The 23600-nt window shown below is 41.9% G+C and overlaps 1 protein-coding gene across 1 annotated transcript in view; it reads left to right on the forward strand.

Moving 5' to 3' along the window:
• Positions 1 to 23600, forward strand: part of LOC126473606 (F-actin-uncapping protein LRRC16A) — a 517910-nt gene that overhangs the window by 332434 nt on the left and 161876 nt on the right. Inside the window, exons 17-19 of the mRNA XM_050100768.1 lie at positions 21907 to 22044; positions 22270 to 22435; positions 22786 to 22938. Of these exons, the coding sequence (XP_049956725.1) occupies positions 21907 to 22044; positions 22270 to 22435; positions 22786 to 22938 (457 nt within the window). The remainder of the gene's footprint in view (positions 1 to 21906; positions 22045 to 22269; positions 22436 to 22785; positions 22939 to 23600) is intronic.

The raw sequence follows: 23600 nt of genomic DNA on the forward strand, positions 1-23600 counted from the left end.
TTCACCTCTCAGAGGACTGCTTGTATCAAGTGCGCCAACAACCAACACTACCTGCACTTTGACAACTGTGACCAGTTCCACGTCAAAAAGTGTCTTCTTTACTGCCCCACCACCTGTGGATGCTGCAGGAGTTGTTGAAGTACAAGTATAGTAATATTCTTAGCAAAGCCTTTATTGACAGAAAATATCCCATGCAGCACATCCATAAACAGATTTCCCACAGTATGTCCTCATCCAACACAAGTAAACCTGTTAACCAGCCAACAACTGGAACTCCTCTGATATCCCAGTATCATCCTAGCCTTGAAAAACTTGACCACATCTATCACAAGGGGTTCGACTAATTCTCGTTGCGCCCAGAGATTAGGCGTGTCGTATGCAAATACCTACCCACATCACCCAAAGTACTGTTCTGTTGCCTGCCCAACCCACCGAATATCCTTGTCCATCCCTCTTCCAATCCTCCTTCCAATCTTTCACCTCATATGTCATTCCCAGGTGCAAGGCCTGTTAAACACACACACACACACACACACACACACACACACACACCACCACCACCACCACCACCACCATCTGCTACTGCAGTACTGTCGTAGGCATTTCCTATCTCAGAAAAGGTTGGGTAACTTATGAATGCAGCTGTATAATACGAGGGCCGTTCAGAAAGTAACCTCTGGTTGATTTAAAAAAATACACCAAGTTAAATAAAAATATTTTAATATATACATCTTACAACTAAATCTTTGCACTATTTTTCTACATAGTCTCCATAGCGATTGAGGCACTTATCGTATCTCTTCACAAGCTTTGAAATTCCTTCTGCATAAAAATCACCCGCTTGTGCCTGGAGCCAGCCTGTGACCGCATCTTTGAGCTCTTCGTCGTCATCAAACCGCTGTGACCCGAGCCATTTCTTCAAATGCATGAAGAGGTGATAATCACTTGGCGCCAGGTCTGGGCTGTAAGGTGGATGGTTGATAACGTCCCACTTGAAGGACTCAAGAAGGGCCGTTGTTCTGCGAGCAGAGTGAGGACGGGCGTTATCGTGCAAAAAAAACGATACCGGAAGTCAGCATACCACGGCGTTTGTTCTGTATAGCCCGTCGTAACTTTTTTATTGTTTCACAGTACACGTCTTGATTAATGGTCGTACCACGTTCCATGAATTCAACCAAAAACACCCCTTTGGCATCCCAAAACACCGTTGCCATCAGTTTTCTGGCAGAAAAATCTTGCGAGGCTTTTCTTGGTTTGGTAGGCGAATTTGAATGTGCCCACATCTTTGATTGTTCTTTTGTCTCAGGGTTCACGTACTTAATCCAGGTTTCGTCACCGGTCACGATTCTGTTTAACAATGGTTCTCTTTCGTCCTCATAACGTGACAGAAAGTCTAATGCAGAGGCCATTCTTTGAGTTTTGTGGTGGTCGGTAAGAATTTTGGGCACCCATCGTGCACAGAACTTACGGTGACCCAATCTTGCTGTCACTATCTCGTACAAGAGAGTCTTAGAAATCTGTGGAAAACCAGTAGACAACTCCGACATTGAGAAACGTCGATTTTCACGAACTTTTGCATCAACTGTCTGAACGAGTTCGTCAGTCACCAATGATGGTCTACCACTCCTCTCTTCATCATGAACGTTTTCTCGTCCACTTTTAAATAAACGTACCCATTCACGGACAACTCCTTCACTCATAACTCTTGGTCCGTACACGGCACAAAGCTCACGATGAATAGCTGCTGCAGAATATCCTTTGGCTGTAAAAAACCTTATGACAGCACGCACTTCACATTTGGCGGGGTTTTCTATTGCAGCACACATTTCAAACTGCCACAAAAACTAAACTAGCGCAGGTACGACGTTCACTCGACCACGGCTTGATGCCGACTGACCTGTTGAGTGCGTGAACGCACAGATGGCGTCGCTACTCCCCCCACAACCCGCACTGTGACCAATCGGAGGTTACTTTCTGAACCGCCCTCGTATATCAGCTATGTTACGTTGCAGTTACTGTGCAGCATTCTATGTGGGCTTGACAAATAGCCAAGTGTCTTTTTGGATGAATAGCCACTGCCAAATTATAGTAAACTACAAAATTTACCGTCCAGTTGCCGAACATGCTGCACGTCACAACACAAATGTTTTGAACAGCTGTTTCACTGCACAAGCCATTTGGATACTTGCTTCCAGCACTAATTTCTCTGAAATACGCAAGAGGGAACCTCTCTCCAGCACATCCTGCTGTCTCGCACTCCTCCTCACCTAAACCTCCCCACAAGGTGCTCGCCTTTCTTTGGCAGGTTCGTGCTCGGCTACCATGGGACCCCCTCTGAGAGGGGCCTTCCAGTTGGAAGCAGTGTGCCATTGGGGACACTGGCAATCGTGGGGGGTTTTCTCACAATGAGCCAATCATCATCTTCACAGTCAGCATCCTCTAAACGTAAACGGAATGAGGCTAATGATTCAAAGACCCTCCCAGCTGCACCACAGTTCCTCATTGTTTCACATACTGAAGATTGTCAGTCCTGTGCTATGGTAAATCCATTTATTATTCAGAAAAACGTTGATGCAGTTGCCGGCTCTGTCAAATCCTGCTCTTGTTTACGCGATGGCCCTTCGCTTTTGGAGACTACTTCCGATTCTCAAGCACAACTGCTTGCAGCTTCGCTCCTCCGTGGCTGTCCTGTTCATGTCGATGCTCTCAGGTGCTCAATTCTTCATGTGGCGTTATTTTCACTTAGCTGGTTGATGGTCTGACTGGGGCAGAAATCCAGACTTACCTCTCTGATCAAGATGTCATTGCAGTCCATCGGGTGATGAAAGAAGTAGATGCTTCCGTAGAGCCCACATGCACTCTATTTCTCACTTTTGATAGAGTAGTGCTTCCATCAAAGATCAAAGCAGGCTATGAATTTACCACAGTCTGACCATACATTCTGAACCTGATACGCTTCTACCAGTGTCTTGTTACAATCACACTCAAATGTTTTGTCGACACCCAGCCTGTGGTAGGGATATTGACAAGGGTGATTCTTCGCCTCCACCTCCCCACTGTATCAACTGCAATGGCGACCGTGCAGCCTCCTCCCAAGATTGTGTGCCGTATATCTCAATGAGCGTGCCGTTCAGAAGATCCAGGTGAAGGGAAAAGTGCTTTACCCTGTCGCTCGCAAGTTGTCGGCTAGTCAGAAACCTTGCGTTCTACCATCTGGTACTTACAGTACTGTTCTTGCTCCATGAAGAATGTGGCCACACAGACATGCGACCTCAAATTCAGCACTGTGATTGTATAATCACTCAGTGTCAATGTAGCATCCCTGTTTCCTCATCTCCTCCAGCTGTGCAACAAGCCATCAGACTTTTGCCTCACGGGTCAAAGTCCTCTGCTGCACAAGTGGCAGGCCGGAAAGGACAGAAGGAATACTCCTGCATAGACTTTTCACGTCCCTCCAGCCAACAAGCATGTGAGTCTTCCTCTGCCAACCGGAAAGGCTCCAAGAAATCAAACAGAGGTAAACAGTCTTCTTCTTCGCCGACTTGGAGATCCCCTTCAACATTGTCGTCAAATGGTAGCCTCACCTGGCCGACCTCCGTGTCACCGGTGTGCACGACCAACCGTCTTTCTGCCCAGGACTTAGCGGACTGACAGAGGGAGAATGCTGACGCCTCTGTAGATCTCGTGGAGCAGGATTCTCCAGCCTCTGCGCCCTGTAGTATAGGGTCTTCGAAGACTAGCACTCGGCAGCCTCAAAGGTGACACCCCTTAATCTTTTCCCTTCTCCCCTTTCCTCATCGTGACTCTCCTCCAATGGAACATTTGTGGCCTTAGATCCAACAAAGAGGAATTACGGCTGCTCTTGGAATCACAGCATCCACTTGTTCTCTGCCTCCAGGAAACAAAATTGCATCTTCACAACTGCTTTGAACTCTCTCATTTTTTTCCAGTCTGCTTTGACCTTCCCCCCATTTATAGCATTTCATCTTGTGGGGGAGTCATGCTACTCATCTGGGATGATGATCGTGGTCAAACCATCTCAATGAACATCTGGCTCCAAACCATTGCTGTCCAGATTTTCCTTCCTCACTTCACTGTTTCCCTTTGTACCATTTATTGTCATTCGGTGTCAGCAGGGCAGACCTCCTCCAGCTTATTGGGAAACTCCTTCACCCCTTTCTGTTGCTTGGTAGCTTTAATGCACACCATCCTCTGTGGAGTTCTCCCAGAAACTGTCTGAGAATTACCCTCTTGGGTGACCTTGTCAGACAATTTATTCTCGTTTGTCTTTACCCGGGAGAACCCGTGTTCCTATCAGAATCCACCCACACCTATTCCCATTTGCACCTATCCCTCTGCACTGCCCAGCTTGCCTGTGATCTTGTGTGGTCCATCCTATGTGACAAGTGCTCGAGCGACCATTCCCCGTGTGCTATCCATTTGGTTACTCCTATCCCACCTACATGCGTGCACAACTGAAGGCTTTACTCCTCCCTGCCAACCTTCAACGAACTTTTCCCCAGTTGTGATGACCTGGTCGAATAACTTACAAACATTATCCTTACCGCTGCAGAACGTTTCATTCCTGGCACTTAATCTTTACTGCACTGTGTCCTGATCCCTCGGTGGACTGAGGTGTGGCACGACGCGATTCGCGTGCAAGGCAATGCTCTCTGCGTTTTTAACCATCTTCCTTAGACGGCGAACTGCATTCATTATAAACAGCTGCCTGCGCTGTGTCATCGTGTTCTTCGGGATAGCAAAAAGCTAATTGAATTTCATCTGTTAGTTATTTCAACAGATCCACTCCCTCTTCCATCGTGTGGCCCAACTGCCAACAGCTCTCTGGGACTGAGGTCCGTTCCCCAATTTCTGTCCTGACCATTGCAGATGATGTCATAGTGGACCCTATTGCTATCTCCAACACCTCGGGCTGCAATTTTGTGGAAATTTCAGGCTCCATCCACTCCATTGGAACTGAGTGGAGGATGCTAGGGCGATACCCCTACCCCTGTCCTCTCACAATCACGAGTACTACAATGCCGCCTTAACTGTGAGGGAGCACCTCATCCCTGTCCTCCGCCACAGTGCCGGACAATTTTTGGATTCAGGTGTTGCAGAACCTTTCTCCTGCAGGCAAGCACTTTCTCATTCACATCTGGGCAGAGGGCAAGTTTCCCAGGCACTTGGGTGAAGCCACTGCCATACCCATGCCCGAGACCAGTGAGGACAAACACCTTCCTCCTAGCTGCCGCCCCGTTTCTCTCACCAGCTGTGTTTCCAAGTTGATGGATTCATGCCCGGCTGGTACAGTGGCTCGAGCCTTGGAATTCACTAACCACTGCACAGTGTGGATGTACTGTGTGCCATTCTGCAGTTGTCTATCTCATCACTTTGTCCAACCACATCATAAATGGTTTTCTGTAGACATACCAGTCTGTGGTTGCGTTTTTCGATTTGGAGAAAGTCTACGGTGCCTGCTGAAGGACTGATATCCTCCATATTCTCTACATGTGAGGCTTCCAAGGCCGCATGCCGTATTTTCTTCTTCAGGAATTTTTAAAAGACCGAGTTTTCAAAGTCTGTGTGGGTTCTGCCTTGTTAGACACCTTTATCGAGGAAAACGGTGTGCCTCACGGTTCCACCCTGTGCGTCATCCTCTTTGCTGTTGCCATTAACCCTATTATGGCCAGTTTCCTGCCGTACATCTCCAGCTGCCTTTTTGTTGACGATTTTGCAATCTATTGCGGTTCTCCGTGGATTTGTCTCCTCGAGTGGCGTCTTCAACATTGTCTCGATCCTCTTTAGTTGTGGAGCATCAAGAATGGCTTTCTCTTTTTCACTGATGAACCTATTTTTGTGAATTTCTGGCTTTGCAATGGGTTTCTGACACTGTCATTACAGCTTGAGCTTGTTGCTCTTCCATTCATTGAAACTACAAAATTCCTGGGGCTCATGCTTTCTTGTTTTTCCCATGTGTCTTACCTGGCCACCTGCTGTAGGTGGTCCGTTAGTGTTCTATGTGGCCTCAGCGGTACTTCCTGGGGAGCAGATCGGACCACCCTCCTTCATTTGTACTAGTCCCTTGTCCATTCTACACTAGGCTACAGGTGTTTTGTTATTCATCTGCATATCCGTGCATCTTATGCCATCTCAATATAATCCACCATCATAGCATCTGTTTGGCCTGTGGTGTCTTTTACACTAGCTGGGTTGAGAGTTTGTATGCAGAAGCTGCCGAACTAACGCTTTCGTACAGCCGTGATTTTCTCCTTGGCAGACACACGTGCTGTTTCTCTGCCATGCTTGGCCACCCATCCTATGCCTCCTCCTTCAGTGACTCCTTTGATCGCGAGTATGGAGTGTGACCCTCTTCTCTGCTACCTCGTATCTCGGCCTGCTAGTTCTTCCATTTCCTCAAATGATCTCTGTGTTGCTGTCTGTCAGCAGGTGGTGTAACTTTGGTGTCACCACCTGTCTTCCCTTCATGGGAACAAGTTCTAGGGAGTTAAACCTCTCCAAGCGGCCCTCTTGCTGCAAGGAGATCATTTTACCTAGGTTGTGTATTGGCCACTGTCTTTCTAGCCATCGCCATTTGTTAAGTGGTGATCCCCCACCACTTTTTGCTCATCGTCCTCAACCTTTGATGGGTCCCCATTTCCTGACAGACTGCACTGTTTTTAACCACTTACATTCTCATTTATATTTGCTGTCTGATTTATTGCCAATTTTAGCAAACAATGTGCCAGTGTGTTTTACTTTTTATTCATCATAACAATGTGGCAAAGGACATTTAATCTTTAGTTCAGGACCCCTGTTGTCTCTATGGCATATTTTATGGGGTTTCTCCAAGTCCCTGTTCATAGCTGTCTTTCCTTCCATCGATTGGGCGTAATATGTAGTTGTTTTTAACTCCTTTCTCGTCTCTGTGTTGTAAGGTTCAGACATGGGTGCTATGACCTTAGTAGTTTCGCACTCTAAAACAAAGCAAAAAGCAAAACAAGACAATCACCTAAACCTCTACTAACCTTTTTCCCAGTGCCTCACATTACCTTTTCCATTCTATATCTTTTCTGCACCACTCCTTCGCTCTCTACTTCGTCAGCTGCGTACTCGTACCACTCTCCCTGCCCCAATTCAGGCACTGACTTCTTACCTCTCCCACTCCCTCTTCTCTTCCCCATTGTTCCTTAGTTTCCCCCTCCCTCCTATATGTCGTATCCTCTGAATTCCTATCTTCTTGTTGTTGAGATGCTCAGTCATCTTTCTTATACCACACCCCTCCCCCCACCCCAGCTCCATGTGCCCAGGCAACTTCTCTCAACAATTGCTAACAAGCAGTCGGTCTTGCATCATTTGGTTGTCTGTGTGGTTTTATGTGAAAGAGGAGCAGTTTGAAAGCTAGTTTGAATACTGTTTTCTGTTGCTTGCTTATATCTACCACATGTCACAGAGCTATAGGTAAGTGGTTGTGTTTCCTTTATTGTAAGTGTTGTTCCAACCAGGAATTTCCACTGTTGTTATAATGTAAATATTGAGTTGCTTGTCACATATGCTTGGTCATTCAAAAGCTTTTCCTTTTCTTCTTGGTTTTCTAATGTATGATGATTTTCTTGCAAAGTCAAAAGTGTCTTTTACAATGTATTCTGATTATATTCATGTTCTTCTCTGGAGGCTGGCTTGTGATTATGCTTCCTGTGATAATCTGCAAATGTGGAATGGTTTGCCCCATACTTCTGTGCTTTCACATGTTCTTTGTATCTTGACATTGAATGTTGTACCTTTCTTGCCCCAAGCACCTACTATCACAAGTGTTGCTTTGTAATCAATATATACTTGTGTTTTAGTATAAATCTATGTCTCTTCTCAGTTTTGTAGTGTATTTTTAATGGAATTGTGTGTTTTGTATGCTCTCTCTGTTCTCTCTGTTGGATCTTCTCTATCTTTTCTATCAACCCTATCTGGTACGGATTCCACAACAGTGAGCAGCATTCAAGCAGTGGGTGAACAAGTGTACTGTAACCTACTTCCTTTGTTTTTGGACTGCATTTCCTTAGGATTCTTCCAATGAATCTCAGTCTGGCATCTGCTTTACTGATGATTAATTTTATATTGTCATTCCATTTTAGATCACTCCTAATGCGTACTCCCAGATAATTTATGGAATTAACTGCTTCCAGTTGCTGACCATTATATTGTAGCTAAATGATAAAGGATCTTTCTTTCTATGTATTCGCAGCACATTACACTTGTCTGCATTGAGATTCAATTGCCATTCCTTGCACCTTGTGTCAATTCATTGCAGATCCTCCTGCATTTCAGTACAATTTTCCATTGTTTTTCTTTTAATCTTGTAGTTTACCTTGGTGACTATATTGCTGTTGTATCCACAGTAGAGTAACATCCCAAGAAATGATTGTTAAAATAATGCCGGACCATTCCTTTCCTCTCACTCTTGCATGATCCCCTCCAACTAACTTTTAAACCAAAAACAAATCCTGTTTGGACATAGAACTTTTTACCCACTCCTTGACAGCTATTAGATCATCATTCAACTTTCTATAACCACCTTCATGACTAACCACAATCACACACTACCAAACATAATTAAGACAACTTAGCTGTCACAATTATATGAAAACTCAAAGTTGAGCGATCAGTGTTAAAAAAAGAAGCTTTGTGCGATTTTTGACATCGTTTGTTTCGCAAAAGAGAATCGAATCTGGAGTAAAACTGATTGGTTTTAGCCCCAAATCACTATGTACATTCAATATATCCCCGTTTTTTTTTTTTTTTAAGTGAAGCTGTCTCACGTGGATAGGTGGTTGAAAAGCCCATTCGATCTCTTGGTGCAATTTTTACAATTGCTGGATACTTCTGCCAAACAGTTTTCCAGAACTGGACCAATGGTGGTGTTTTAAAAAATGATTTTAGTCTGGTCACATGATAGTTCAGTTAGCAAGTCGTCTTCACTTCATGACTTTTTCCATTTTCTTAAGTAATCTACTCAAAAGGGATTTCCGATCCATTGGATTTTGCCCTCAATTTTAGGGAATTAGTTCCTAAAAGAAACATGAAAAGGCTTAGATGCTGCTCTAGTTAGTTGATTTGTCGTTCATATGAATGCAGAATAAAATGTATAATCACAGTATAAGACAAGTTATTGAAATAAATTATTATTAGTTTAAAAAAAATTTCAAAAATTGTTTTAGGTTAAGTTACTGTCTAAAGAAAATTAGTGTTTACAATTCAGCCTACTAAAAAATTTGCGCAAAATTTGGGAAAATGTGTACCTTCAAATTAGTGTTGCTGGAGGTCAAAGATTTGAGGTGTCCTTTATGGTTGTAGTTGTTGATGTGTATCAACTCTGATTTTGTTGGTTCCCAGAAAATCATGTAAGACTGGAAATACGTCAAAGAACTCTTGTTTCACTTTTTGAGTCCATTGCAGAAGTTTCATTGTCAGTCCATTGCAGAAGTTTCATAGGCATTGCTTCTTTGTCTTGTGCAAAAAACTGATGAATATCCTTGCACAACTGACAAGGGAAGGTCACCAATCGGGACACGCCAATTTCGCCCAAATTGTGTGTGTAGAAGGAGGTGGGTCTCCACATCACATGCCTTAAATATTTAGCCTGAGTGGGCCTTAGGAAAGGTGAAAATGCTCTCGAAAGTTTTTCCAGTAGCACTATGTACCTTACTCAGCACTCTGTTCGTCGTTAACGGTGTAGCATGTTGGTCAAGCGCATTGCTCACGAAACAGGCGACCTGGGATCAAACCTAGGTGCTTCCAGATTTTTTTTTCTGTTTTTCCCCATGTTTATTTTACTTTGTTTCTTCCGATTGTTCAACTATTTACTGTAGAAATTAAACACATTCAAGCAGTATATTTATATAATTAAGCGAAAGTGTTAATGAAAATAAAGTTTCGAAAGATTCTTGTGATTACGTGCGCTACTTTTTATTCATTATCACAGTAGAAGGTTTGCAGCTTTTATGGTTACATCTACCATAGAAACATGTAAAACGTATGTATGTTTCACTCCAGGCACATTTTATGGAAGGCATTGTTTGAGTAGCTACATTTTGCCAAAACATGCGTCATCGGAAAGGACATTTCATTCAAGTTTTGAAACGACGGTTTGTCTGATATCAGTTCGGATGCTAACCAAGCGTACTGGATCATAGGGGTGAACACAGGAGCACTAAATTGATGCTGCATGATCGAATGTATTTTAATTGCGTCTTCTCTTGATGATATTTTTCGCTGTTGTTGGAGCAATTCAGGGGCACTTTATAGTCTTTTTAATTAGAATTTTGACTTGGCGATAGATATATACATCACACGGTTGAACCAGCGGTGTACGTTTCGGTGGAATGACCTTCGTGGTACACATTGCCTTGCCTAGCTCATTCGTAAATGTCTCATCATACTAGGTTGAATCTGTTTGTCTGTGATGTATGGCTTCAGTGGTGTTTTCAAGAATGTTGCATAAAGCTCTTTTGTTAGTTTCCCTTACGTGGAACAAGTAACGACAACATTTTCGTGCTCGTCTTCTAATTTTTTGACAGTGGCAACCCAAGGACTGAATTTATTTTCAGGCTATTGCAAACATAAAAACACAAGGGGTAAAAGTTTCCCTGAAGTGGTTAAACTGTACTGTACTGTGCTTCACCATAACAGTCTTTGCACCTTTGACATCCAGAGACCTGTTGTACGTTGACTCATACTGGCATCCGATCTGGTCAGTGTTAATTATATAGTCGATGTTGAAATGTGGCATTAAATGTCTCATCTGTGTATGAAACTTCTCTGCTGCTGCCACTGTTTCGTCCAAAGTTGCGACATCATTTTTGCTGACGAATTTCGTGATTTTTCACTGCCTTATTGAATATTTTTTCTTATTATTAGAAGCATGGAAGTGAAAATTCTCTGACAAATACGGAAATGCAGTGGTCATTGCCCATTGCTGTAGGTTTCTAGTTGGCACCTGTTCATAGCAGCGTCATGCATCTTGAAATTTTTTCCATATTTCCAAGTCAATTAAGGACAACTATTCATGTCTGGTGCCACCTTGGTGTACTTCTTTCCTCCAAATTTTAAGATAATCCCTTTTCTTCAGGATTGGGAATCTAGACTTCAGTGTTGCAAATTTCCATTTCGGATAGGCGTTATCAAATTCCAGGACCTTCTTCTTGTCAGCCAATGTTGCTGATGTATGTGAGGAACTCGTGGAGGAAACTTCAGGAGTACAATCCTCATCTGTACTTGAAGAAGTCACCCTGTGACAGATAAAAAGAGACTGCATATGATAAATGTGTGTGTGTGTGTGTGTGTGTGTGTGTGTGTGTGTGTGTGTGTGTGTGTGTGTGTGTGAGAGAGAGAGAGAGAGAGAGAGAGAGAGAGAGAGAGAGAGAGAGAGAGAGAGAGAGAGAGACAGAGAGAGAGAGAGAGATCTTCCACGTACCTCTTCATAAATATTTTCTTCATTGGGCTCTGTGCATAGTATCAGATCTTCGTCATACTATATGAAATGCATATTCATAACGTCAATAACTGCCTGTGCAATTGCTTCACCTATGAATATTTCTGAAGGACATAGGAGGTTTGTCAGTAATAATCCCTTTTTCTTTATAGATTGAAAAAGCGTAGGAAAGAACACTGGTGAAGTTTGCTTTGAAATCTTCATCAAACATTTAGAGATTGTCAGTCACTTTTTGTTGAGTTGCCATGTTTTATTTTGCCACGATGATACTCACAGCTCCACGAATTGTTGCGAACTGACAATAGAAGTACATTCTAATACATACAGTCACGACACTCACTGGTGAGAAATCCATTACCGTCGATAGCTGACGCGACGCTTGTGATTCCAGTGGTCAGTTAGAGTAACGTCTGTTAGCGTCATATACGTAATAAGAATAATATTTTATTTTCTAACCTTTTTGTATGTCATTTACAATATGATTGTTTTATATTTGATTCGAAAGCTTGAATGTATTTAAATTTTATGGTAAATAGTTGAACAATCTGAGGAAACAAAGTAAAATAACAGTGAGAAAAAACAGAAAAAAAAATTAGGAAGCACCTGGGATTGATCTCAGGTCACCTGTTTCGTAAGCAATTTGCCTGACCATTACGCTACGCTGTTAACAATGAACAGAGCGCTGATTAAAGTATACAACGCTATCGGAAAAACTTTCGAGAGCATTTCTGCTTTCCTAAGGCCCACTCAGGCGAAATATTTAGGCACGTGATGTGGAGACGCATCTCCTCCTACACAGGCAGTTTGGGCAAAATCGGCGTGTTGCGATTGGTGACCTCCCCTTGTGAGTTAAGAACACTGAGGGCACCAAAAATATCCAACAAAAATACCAATCACATTAACTAGTCTTCATTGGTCACACAGTCTAAGAAAGAATTTTAGAGTTTCTCATCACAATCTCCATTCACAAGAAAAATCCTGAGTTTGTAGTGGAGTTCGGAAAAGCTTGACATAGGGTTGCCACAGGTTCTGGAAATTAGGGAATATAAGGGAATTTCAAATCTGTCAGGGAAATTTGAAAAAAAAAATTGGAAAACATCTCTTTATTTAGTCAGTAGATAAAATGGTTTGTTTACTGAGGTGTCACGCATTGTCACTGGCTGTGTGCAGCTGAGTACGTTCATTGCTTCTGTACTCCCTCATTACTACTGCTTCTCCCCTTCCTACTACTCCCCTCAGCTTGCAGTTAGTGCTGCCACCACTTCTTGCCGCTAGCCTTGCAACTGTTAATGAGAGGTAGAGAGGCATGAGGAGTGGTATGTTTGGAACTGATTCTCAGAGATTGTAGGTACAGTGGCCGGAGACAGTGGTCATGTGCGCGTGAGTTGTGTCTGAGTGATTGTGTGAATGTGTTTGTGCTCTTGTTTTCTGGCAAAAGCTATGGCTGAAAATTTAGTTGTTAGAGTGTGATTGTCTTTTCTAGATGCCTATCTGCAGCTTAGCAATCATCATTACAATGAATTGCTATCGTCCTTATTATTATTGATTGTCAGAGTATTTGAACAAGTTATTTGTTTAGTGGATTGATCACCTTGGTCTCATTTCATCAACATGCTGTCTGTGGCTCATGAATAGCTGTCCACACCAGTGGATTTCTGCGATGGGCCAAAACTGCAGGCCATTTCTGCGGGTATCTGCAATGGATTGGACCTGCCGATCTGAAGCCGTTTGGTTCCCCCTAATGTGCAGTCCCTGCCCACTGGATCAGGTCTCACAGATCTGCCCACAGGGTGGGTCTGTTTGTGCCTGGTGTAATGCAGCAGATTTTCATGGTTTATCCATGGACCCAGGACTATTGTGCTCCTCAGCAGGTCAGAGGCCATGGGCGACAGATTTCAGGAATTGCAACTGTCTCACTGCAAGTACATTGTACATTGTGGTGTTTTATAGACATTTTATTTGTTTAATACATTTTGGCACTGCAAAAGTACTTTATATGTTAAAAAGTATGGACGATAAGAAGAAGAAAATTGTGTCAGTTGCTGGCAGTTTGTATGCTATGTATTTGTATATTTCTTGAAAGAAAAATCACACAATACCTATAAAATAATAAATATAACACAGTGGGTGATAATCGACAGTAACGAACATAGTAGAACCGACATTTTATTGGCGGTCAACTACAGGTTGGTTTGCACAGTTCTTCCCACTTTATACACTTCTTTAAAGAGGCCTACTTTTTTCTGAGGTTATTTCTGAAATCAGTGAAGGTATTTTAAGTCTGTCTTGTGACTCCAAGGAAATGCGTATTTTGTTTTATAGAAATAAAATAACATCAATGGTCTCAATAAAACACATACAACATTTTTCTCCATCTAAAAACCGTTCATTACAAAAGATGTTGACGTTAGTACTTAAGATTTTTGCTCTCATCAGGAAACTCCATTTACTTGCAAGTTTTTTCATTTTATTTTTTTAAAGATATTTCCTCATTTGCGCTATTGTTCCTTGTACCGTAGCTGCAAAGACAGATTGTCAACTTACGTCTTAACTTAACCTTAAGATCTCAAAATTTTTCGGGGAAAAATGCCAAAACTTGCCTTGAAATCAGGGAAATATCTGGGAATTTCTCTTGGGGAAACTTGAGGTGATCATGTGACAATACTTTGCTTCTTGACAGTCACCGAACTTCACTGTGAAGTAGAAGCTGTGTGTGTTCATTGCCCATTTCATCACACCTAACAGTTGAGAGTTTTTAGGCCTTGCTTTAATAAAGTTTACAATTTTTATTGCATCATCAAATGTATTTTGGACCTTCGCCCAAACCTTTAACTGCAAGAGACACTCAATGTATACTGCAGTGTGCCCACCAAACCAAGGGAGCAATTGACCTAACTTTGGTGACTGAGCCAGTATGAATTCTGGACATAGCAAGTGCACTGTCAGCTGTGAAACCTACACACTTTGACCAGCCTAAATTTTCTTTCATGAATTTGTTGATAGATTTTAAATCTCTTCACCTGTTGTTTTTGTCACCCAAGACAGGCAGAAAAACAGTGCTTCATCAATATTGCCATTCAACTGAAAATGACCAAAAGCTAATAAATGAGATAGCCAGCAACATCTTTACTTTTGTCAAGCTCCAGTGGAAAACATTAACTTTGTTTTGAAGCAGTAATGATGGCTCCTTTCACACTTTCAGACATTTCGTTAATTCTTATCTTCAGAGTTGTGTATTTGATAATGGATTTGCATTTATTTTTTGTGTAAATTTTTCATCAAACAAAGGATTATTTATTACTTTTTCTTTGGTTATAATAAGAACTTTCCCCACGCTTTGAGCTGACCCCTTCTTTGCAGTTAACAAAGACAGCTCATAAGAAACTCTTGTACTTTGTATGTTTGGTTGTGAAGACTTTTATCATGGTGGGTTTAGTCAAAGAAAAATTTCTTTTCTTGGTTTGAAAAAATTGAGACTTACCTACACATTCCAGATGGTTAGTTATATTTACGAAAATCTGTTGGCGTTCTTTGCTATCTTGCTACTACTTGGAGTCGAAGTTGTTGGTAAGACAATCTTGCTACTTACAGAATCTGATTTGCAAATTTCTTCATCGCTAATTTGAATTTTGTGTCTTATGACAAGGCCCAGTCTGAAACCAAGCATCCATATTTAATTGAAGTAGCAGTAACTAACAGTAGACATGACCTGTGGTACAACACACAGTCACTGACTGAAGGAGGATACAGTAACACAACAAGGCTGTGCACAGCCTGTGCATCTACTGACATGTTTGAAAGTATTGTTGTAAACATTTAAATGGCAGTGTTCACACTTGTCCGTGACATGACATGACTGTGACAGTGCAAACAGTGCCCAGGCCATCATCACTGTACCTACATGCCACTCTTCTCTTCAGTTTTACATTAACATGTCCCTTCTTTCACCATTTTCCTTCTGCACTATTGCCACAAAAAAATCTGTATCATTGTTAGATGTATTTTGACCCACTGAGACTCTATAATGTTAAATTCTAATGGTATGACAAGTGTTCTTCAGTTATTGGAGATTTTTTCTACCTCCATTGTTAGTGATTTATCCATCAGAGCTAGGTCATAACGGGAATTAATAGAGATAATAGAATTTACAAATCACTGTAACCTCAGTCATTGCAGCAATTGATACAGTTTGTGTTATGTCTCTTCTGTTTCCGAATCCCATGAAATGCGCGTCTGCTTACAGAATATGCCGGTGTTAATGCTTCTCTCTCTCTCTCTCTCTCTCTCTCTCTCTCTCTCTAACACACACACACACACACACACACAAAAACAAACAAAACTACTTATCTGTAAAAATTACTGAGCATGCCAAAATGCCAGTAGAATTGGAAGGAAAATCAGCATTGGCCATATTTTGTTGTTTTATTGTCAGCAAAATCGATTTTCGGTCACTTAATGACCATCCTCAGTGCTGTAATATACAATTAAAATTGGTAGGCACTGGTATCAAGCTATAACCACAAGCTTAGAGCAATCACATAAAACTTTTTGTGTGATCGCTCTAAGCTTGTGGTTATAGCTTGATACCAGTGCCTACCAATTTTAATTGTATCTTACAGCACTGAAGATGATCACTAAGCGACCGAAAATCGATTTTTCTGACAATAAAACAACAAAATATGGCCAATGCTGATTTTCCTTCCGATTCTATCCCTTATTAGGTTGTGGTGCACACAACGTGCCATGGAGTCTCCAATCAATAAAATGCCAGTATCTCAATATCAGTTCTACAGACCCGCACAGATATAGTCTGTGTATTCCAGAGATGGTTGCAGGACTCAGTTGAAGTTATTACTGTATCAAGCAGAAATCTACATATTCCAGTATTTGAATGCTGCCCCCTATTTTGACCAGAACCAAGGTTGGAACCTTTGTGCACATCGGTCAGTGGGCCGGAAGGTGGCTGAAACTGGTAGCCAAATGAAATAACAGTTTAGAAATTAGGCGTCTGAAATACGTTCAGTTTGACATTCTGCACAGACGTGTGTTCTATTAGGAAACAAATATGACTTAAATTCCTAATTCAGCCTTATGTCCACAGGGACTGAGCAAAGTGATGTGGTGGGTAACGCCCTAAACTTGCATTTGAGGGACATGGGTTCAGTTTTCGGATCGGTCATTCAGACATCGGTTTTCTGCAATCAGCCAAATCATTCGCTGCAAATGCTAGGATGATTCCTTAAAAGGGCCATGGTGCATCCTGCCCCTCCAGTACTAGGAAATCTGTGCAAAGCTCCATGTCTTGTAATCTTAGTTGTGGACACGACATAAAACACCAAACTTCCTTCTTTCTTGTTGTGTCTGTGTATTAAATGAGGGTATTCAAGCGAATCATTCTTGTCAGCAGTTGGATCCGAGACACTATCAACTCCATACATTGCAATCGGATTGTGGCACATTATATGCTTATGCCAAGAGAAGCCAGAGAAGGCCACTTGGTGGCACACGATTTGATAATCTTCAACATTAAGAAGGAAAAAAAAACCTAACATTTTTCCTTTGTAGCAGCTTGTTTAGGTAGGTAGGTGGGGAGGGGGGGGGGGCAGATTTTGATGTGTAGAATTGACATTCCTTTGTGAGTAGTATAGGATAACAATAGAGCATGTCAGCTCCTATTCCGTATTTGCTCACCTTTGTCATTGACGAGTGAAACCCCTGAAGTTCTAGATAATTTTTATCTTGTCTTCATCTCTCCACAGGCATTTGTAGCCCAGTGGCACACTGCCTCTAGCCAATTAGTGGGCTGTGGCCTGCGGTTTGGGAGCCATTGATTTATTGGTAAATTATGTGCTAGCCACTTTGAGTCAAAATGCATAGATAGATAGATAGATAGAGAGAGAGAGAGAGAGAGAGAGAGAGAGAGAGAGAGAGAGATCTTATACAGGGTGTTACAAAAAGGTACGGCCAAACTTTCAGGAAACATTCCTCACACACAAATAAAGAAAAGATGTTATGTGGACATGTGTCCGGAAACGCTTGATTTCCATGTTAGAGCTCATTTTAGTTTCTTCAGTATGTACTGTTCTTCCTCGATTCACCGCCAGTTGGCCCAATTGAAGGAAGGTAATGTTGACTTCGGTGCTTGTGTTGACTTGCGACTCATTGCTCTACAGTACTAGCATCAAGCACATCAGAACATAGCATCAACAGGTTAGTGTTCATCACGAACATGGTTTTGCAGTCAGTGCAATGTTTACAAATGCGGAGTTGGCAGATGCCCATTTGATGTATGGATTAGTACGAGGCAATAGCCGTGGCGCTGTACATTTGTATCGAGACAGATTTCCAGAACGAAGGTGTCAGGACAGGAAGACGTTCGAAGCAATTCATCAGCATCTTAGGGAGCACGGAACATTCCAGCCTATGACTCGCAACTGGGGAAGACCTAGAACGACAAGGACACCTGCAATGGACGAGGAAATTCTTCGTGCAGTTGACGATAATCCTAATGTCAGCGTCAGAGAAGTTGTTGCTGTACACAGTAACGTTGACCACGTCACTGTATGGAGAGTGCTACGGGAGAACCAGTTGTTTCCGTACCATGTACAGCGTGTGCAGGCACTATCAGCAGCTGATTGGCCTCCACAGGTACACTTCTGCGAATGGTTCATCCAACAATGTGTCAGTCCTCATTTCGGTGCAAATGTTCTCTTTACGGATGAGGCTTCATTCCAACGTGATCAAATTGTAAATTTTCACAATCAACATGTGTGGGCTGACGAGAATCCGCACGCAATTGTGCAATCACGTCATCAACACAGATTTTCTGTGCACGTTTGGGCAGGCACTGTTGGTGAAGTCTTGATTGGTCCCCATGTTCTTCCACCTACGCTTAGTGGAGCACGTTATCACGATTTCATATGGGATACTCTACCTGATTGCTGCTAGAACATGTGCCTTTACCAGTACGAAACAACATGTGGTTCATGCACAATGGAGCTCCTGCACATTTCAGTCGAAGTGTTTGTACACTTCTCAACAACAGATTCAGTGACCGATGGATTGATAGAGGCGGACCAATTCCATGGCCTCCACACTCTCCTGACCTCAACCCTCTTGACTTTCATTTATGGGGGCATTTGAAAGCTCTTGTCTACGCAACCCCAGTACCAAATGTAGAGACTCTTCGTGCTCGTATTGTGGACGGCTGTGATACAATACGCCATTCTCCAGGGCTGCATCAGCGCATCAGGGATTCCATGCAACGGAGGGTGGATGCATGTATCCTCGCTAACGGAGGACATTTTGAACATTTCCTGTAACAAAGTGTTTGAAGTCATGCTGGTACATTCTGTTGCTGTGTGTTTCCATTCCATGATTAATGTGATTTGAAGAGAAGTAATAAAATGAGCTCTAACATGGAAAGTAAGCGTTTCCGGACACATGTCGGCATAACATATTTTCTTTCTTTGTGTGTGAAGAATGTTTCCTGAAAGTTTGGCCGTACCTTTTTGTAACACCCTGTATAGTCACAGTGAGGGTATGTAGTTCGCAGTATCAGCAAGTCTGCAAATCTCTCCCATAGTCTGTTATGATTTTAGAGATTCTTGAGCCATATGGACCTTCCTATTGTTTTGTTTCCATTCAGGCAGTGGACCCCTCTCTGGACTCTGGATTTGACCTCTTGTGGTTGACCACTTACTTTCCTCTTGTTCAGTGTAACTACCGACTTGAAATATTACACAGCGTAACAGCTAGTTAGCAAATACTCATTGTCATTTCTTGGCACTCTCTGACACTGTTAAAGAATTTTGTGAGTATCTGCTCCACCAAATTTTGCTCCAACTTGCTGAGTTATTGACATTGTAGCTTATGATCTGATAACACCAAGAGAGATTTCTTGAAGTTGAGGTTGACACGATGGTCTCTTTTAGAATTTCATATTTATTGTGTAAAACTGTAACAAAACTGTCTAACAAGAAACTGTCGCAAACTGAGGTCCCAAGGCCTGATTTGCCACTGCATGTATATATTTCTAACAATCACTGCTTACGTCATTCATTATTAGGAACAGGGGATTCATTAATTACAATCAAAAACTGCTGCTGAATATCGAATGGCCTCATCCAGTTCCACATTAATTTGTGCCTCTCACATTGCAGCATGAAGTTTTACGTGGCTCTTAGCTTTGAATATTGAAATTGATAAAATTTGTTCATTAACAGTGCTTTTTATTAAGTTGCTTATATCATGAAGATTATTAGCTGGAAAATGTTCCTAACATTTGCAGAAGTTTATTCCACAAATACTAACAAAAAACTAGTTTCACTCGGCCTAAAAGTTTTCCTGGAATTACAAAATGAGAATTGTTTATGTTTTGTTTTAAAGTGTCAACTACTAACAGTCCAACCAACACAGAAATATTTGTATGCTTGTCAATATCTAAACAAAATTATTATCAGAATACGAATAAAAATAATAAATTGATTTCTAAAAAGACTAGATAAATTATATAAGATTGTTACAAAATTTATATATGCCTTTACGTGTGGCAGATATTATGAAAAGGATAGATTACAATGAGGAGTATATAGAGGACATGCTGAGTCGCAGATAGGCGCAACAAAAAGACTGCCAAACAAGTAAGCTTTCGGCCAAATGAGCCTTCATCGGAATTACACACACACACACACACACACACACACACACACACACAGTCTCTGGCTACTGAGGCCAGACTGCAAGCAGCAGCACATGATGTGAGAAGCAATCTGGGTGATGGAGCTAAAGAGGAGGCTGGGGCAGGGAGGGGACAGATAGCAGGTTAATCAGGGTAATTACCCTCCCAACCTTGTACAGAAAGAGATCTTCCATGCCTTATCTCTCCAGTCATCCACCACCTCCCGAGCTCCCACTGTCCAACCACAGAGGAACTGGAGCAACTGAGTCACATTCTCCTCCAGGGTTTCAACTACCTTGTCATGCCCTGAAGTAGAGAACATCCTTTTCACTATCCTTCCCACCCTTCCTCCCACAGTGCCCACTGTACCTACACAATATCCTCATCCATCCCTGCAAAACTCCTGCTTGCAACCCCTTGCTTCATGGCTCCTATCACTGTAATGGATTTAGATGCAAGATGTCTCCTAAACATCCTCCCACCACCACCACCACCACCACCACCACCTGCTCCAGTCCAGTCACAAGCATCATCTATCCCATTAAAGGAAAGGCTACCTTTAAAATCACTCATGTGATCTACAAACTAAGCTGCAACCACTGTATTGCATTTTATGTGGGCATGACAACCAAGAAGCTGTCTGTCCACGTGAATGGCCACCGACTAACTGTGCCCAAGAAACAAGTGGGCCACCCAGTTGCTGAGCACGCTGCTCAATGCAACATTCCCCATTTTAAGGACTGCTTCACAGCCTTTGCTATCTGGATCCTTCCTACCAACACCAGCTTTTCTGAATTGTGAAGGTGGAAACTCTCCCTCCAATATATCCAATGTTCCTTTAACCCTCCTGGCCTCAACCTTCATTAGTCATTGTCCTACACCCACATATCCCCTTCTCTGTTCCCACTTGACACTACATAGCCCTCTAATATTCCAATGCACCCACAGTCTTTCTACTTCTGTAGTTTTCCACTGCCACCCCCCACTCTCACTCCCACCCCCTCTCGGCACCCTCTTTCTAACCTCCCAAATGCACCTAGCTGTCCTACCCTCTCTCCAACTTGTCCCTGTATGCTCCCACAAGCAGCACTTTACTGTCTCTCACTCCTACCATGCTATCCCTCCCCTCCCTGTGCAACCCTCCTTCATAGCCCTATCATCCATATTGCTTCTCCCATCCCGGGCTGCTGGTTGCAGTCTGGCTTTGTTGTGGTGTGTGTGTGTGTGTGTGTGTGTGTCATCTAATTCCAGCAAAGGCTTTTTCGGCCGAAGGCTTACTTGTGTGACAGTCTTTTTGTTGGGCGTATCTGTGACACAGCATCTCCGCTATATGGTGTGTAGTAATCTATCCTTTTCACAATATTGTCTTTATTCCATCTTGGATTTTTCCATTGCTTGTTCATACTTATCCTAATATCATATATTGGTACATTCCAGACTGTTGAATTGTAACCATTATTGTTCCATCACATTGTCAGTTTCATTGTCTCTCACTTGTGCAGTTTTGCTATGAACTTTTATCTTATCATGCTTTTTCTTATTTCCCTCACGCATTCCTCATAAACAAACAGTACTCTTCATGTCCCAAAGTTAGAGATGTAATGTGTGTTTCCTTTTTCCTGTTTTTGTGTGTTAGTTACTCCTGTTATAACAAACAGTAAATAGGTACCATTCATCTGTCTCATGAATTCTTATCCTTGCTATTTGTTATTTATTGTTTGTATTTGGATTGGTGTTTCAGTGGAAACATGATGGGGGACAATGGGGCCAGGCTGCTTGCAAAAGCACTGCAGATCAACTCGAAATTGCGAACAATAATTTATGATCGCAACAATATAACATTGCAAGGCTATTCGGACATAGCGTATGCATTGGAGAGGTAAATCTTGTTATCATCCATCAAAAATCTAACTTCTAATTGTGACTGGAAAACGGCAATGTAATACTTTTATTTATAAGATGTCACCATGTATTTAAACTAGACACAGATACTGTGTGCAGTTTTTTCCTGTAATGGAATCTGTATGAGCTTCTCTGTTCTTGTACAAACATATATTGCATCAAAAATTGTTCAATAGTACTTACATATGCTTCATTGTTACAGTAATTATACTGTACGCTACATGCCTTTTCCAATTTATGACATTGTCCCCTGTATGAAGACTTCTGCAGAAAGAACAGATGCCGTTATGAAGAAAATCCAAGATATCCTGCACAGAAACGTCACACCAAAAATATACAGTAATGGCCAGGCCTTCAGATTGCAGCAGGTAACTTGTTTGTTGCTCACATAGAAGATTTCAATGATCGATTGAAGTTAATTTCAATAAATATGATATTCATACCTCATAAAGTATTCAAACCAATGCATTAATGTGGTATACTATTAGTTTTAAGGTATTACCTACACCAATAATAATAATAATAATAATAAATTGTAGAAGTAAGTGACAGCATATCGCTGACCCCCGCCCCCCTCCTTGTCCTACCCCCCTCATTGCAAAGTTCCTTTTGCCTCATGTTAACACTCATGTCCTTTGAGAAGTTTATTTATTCTCTGCTCATACGAATGGATTATGAGGCAAAAGTGATAGATTTTAAATCTCATTCTTATTTACAGGGTTTCCTATTGAGTTCCACACAGCAAATGGTGGATCGACTAGTAGTACAGACACAGAATAAGATACGTACTCTTGCTCAGGAATCAACAGAGAATAACAATGATATTAATCAAGCAACAGGGCTCATAAAGGATGCTGATAACTCCAAACAGGTTTGCTTTTACTTTCTAATGTTTACACTGATCCCTCTCCCCCTCCCTCTCCCCATCCCCCTCCCTCCCTCCCACACAGTTGGTGCAATGTCCCGGTAAATAGTACAGTATCAAATGATCACCTGACCTGCTTCTTGACAAATTAATTGAAGGTTGAACAATGTATGAACATATATCAAGGACACATCACCTCATTATAGTACATACACTGGTGTCCAAAATTAAAGCAACAGACATAAATTTTGCAAATTGTGTTTATTTTGCCACAAAACAGTACAAACAGGTGATAGTAAAGTAGAAACTATGGAAAGTATATAGACCGTAATCAACTGCTACATGCATAACGTTACACAAAAATGCTCTTTGTTTTTGAACTTAATGGATTTAGACACACATTCCGACAACTGGTTAATATTCTCAGTATTGGGTGTGACCACCTCTACCAGCAGCACTGGCCTGACAACATTCAGGCATGCTGCAAATAATGTCACGAATCTCATGTTAATGCAGTAATACTCATTCTTTTTGCAGAGCTGCTCGCAAGTCCTGAAGAGTGGTTGGTGGAAACTATCGTGATGCTACCCGTGTTTCTAGTGCATCCCAAAATTGTTCTATGGCATTCAAATTGAGAGTGTGAGGAGGTAATGGCATGCATGCAAATT

Source organism: Schistocerca serialis, chromosome 4 (assembly GCF_023864345.2).
Source record: "Schistocerca serialis cubense isolate TAMUIC-IGC-003099 chromosome 4, iqSchSeri2.2, whole genome shotgun sequence".
NCBI classification, from domain to species: domain Eukaryota; kingdom Metazoa; phylum Arthropoda; class Insecta; order Orthoptera; family Acrididae; genus Schistocerca; species Schistocerca serialis.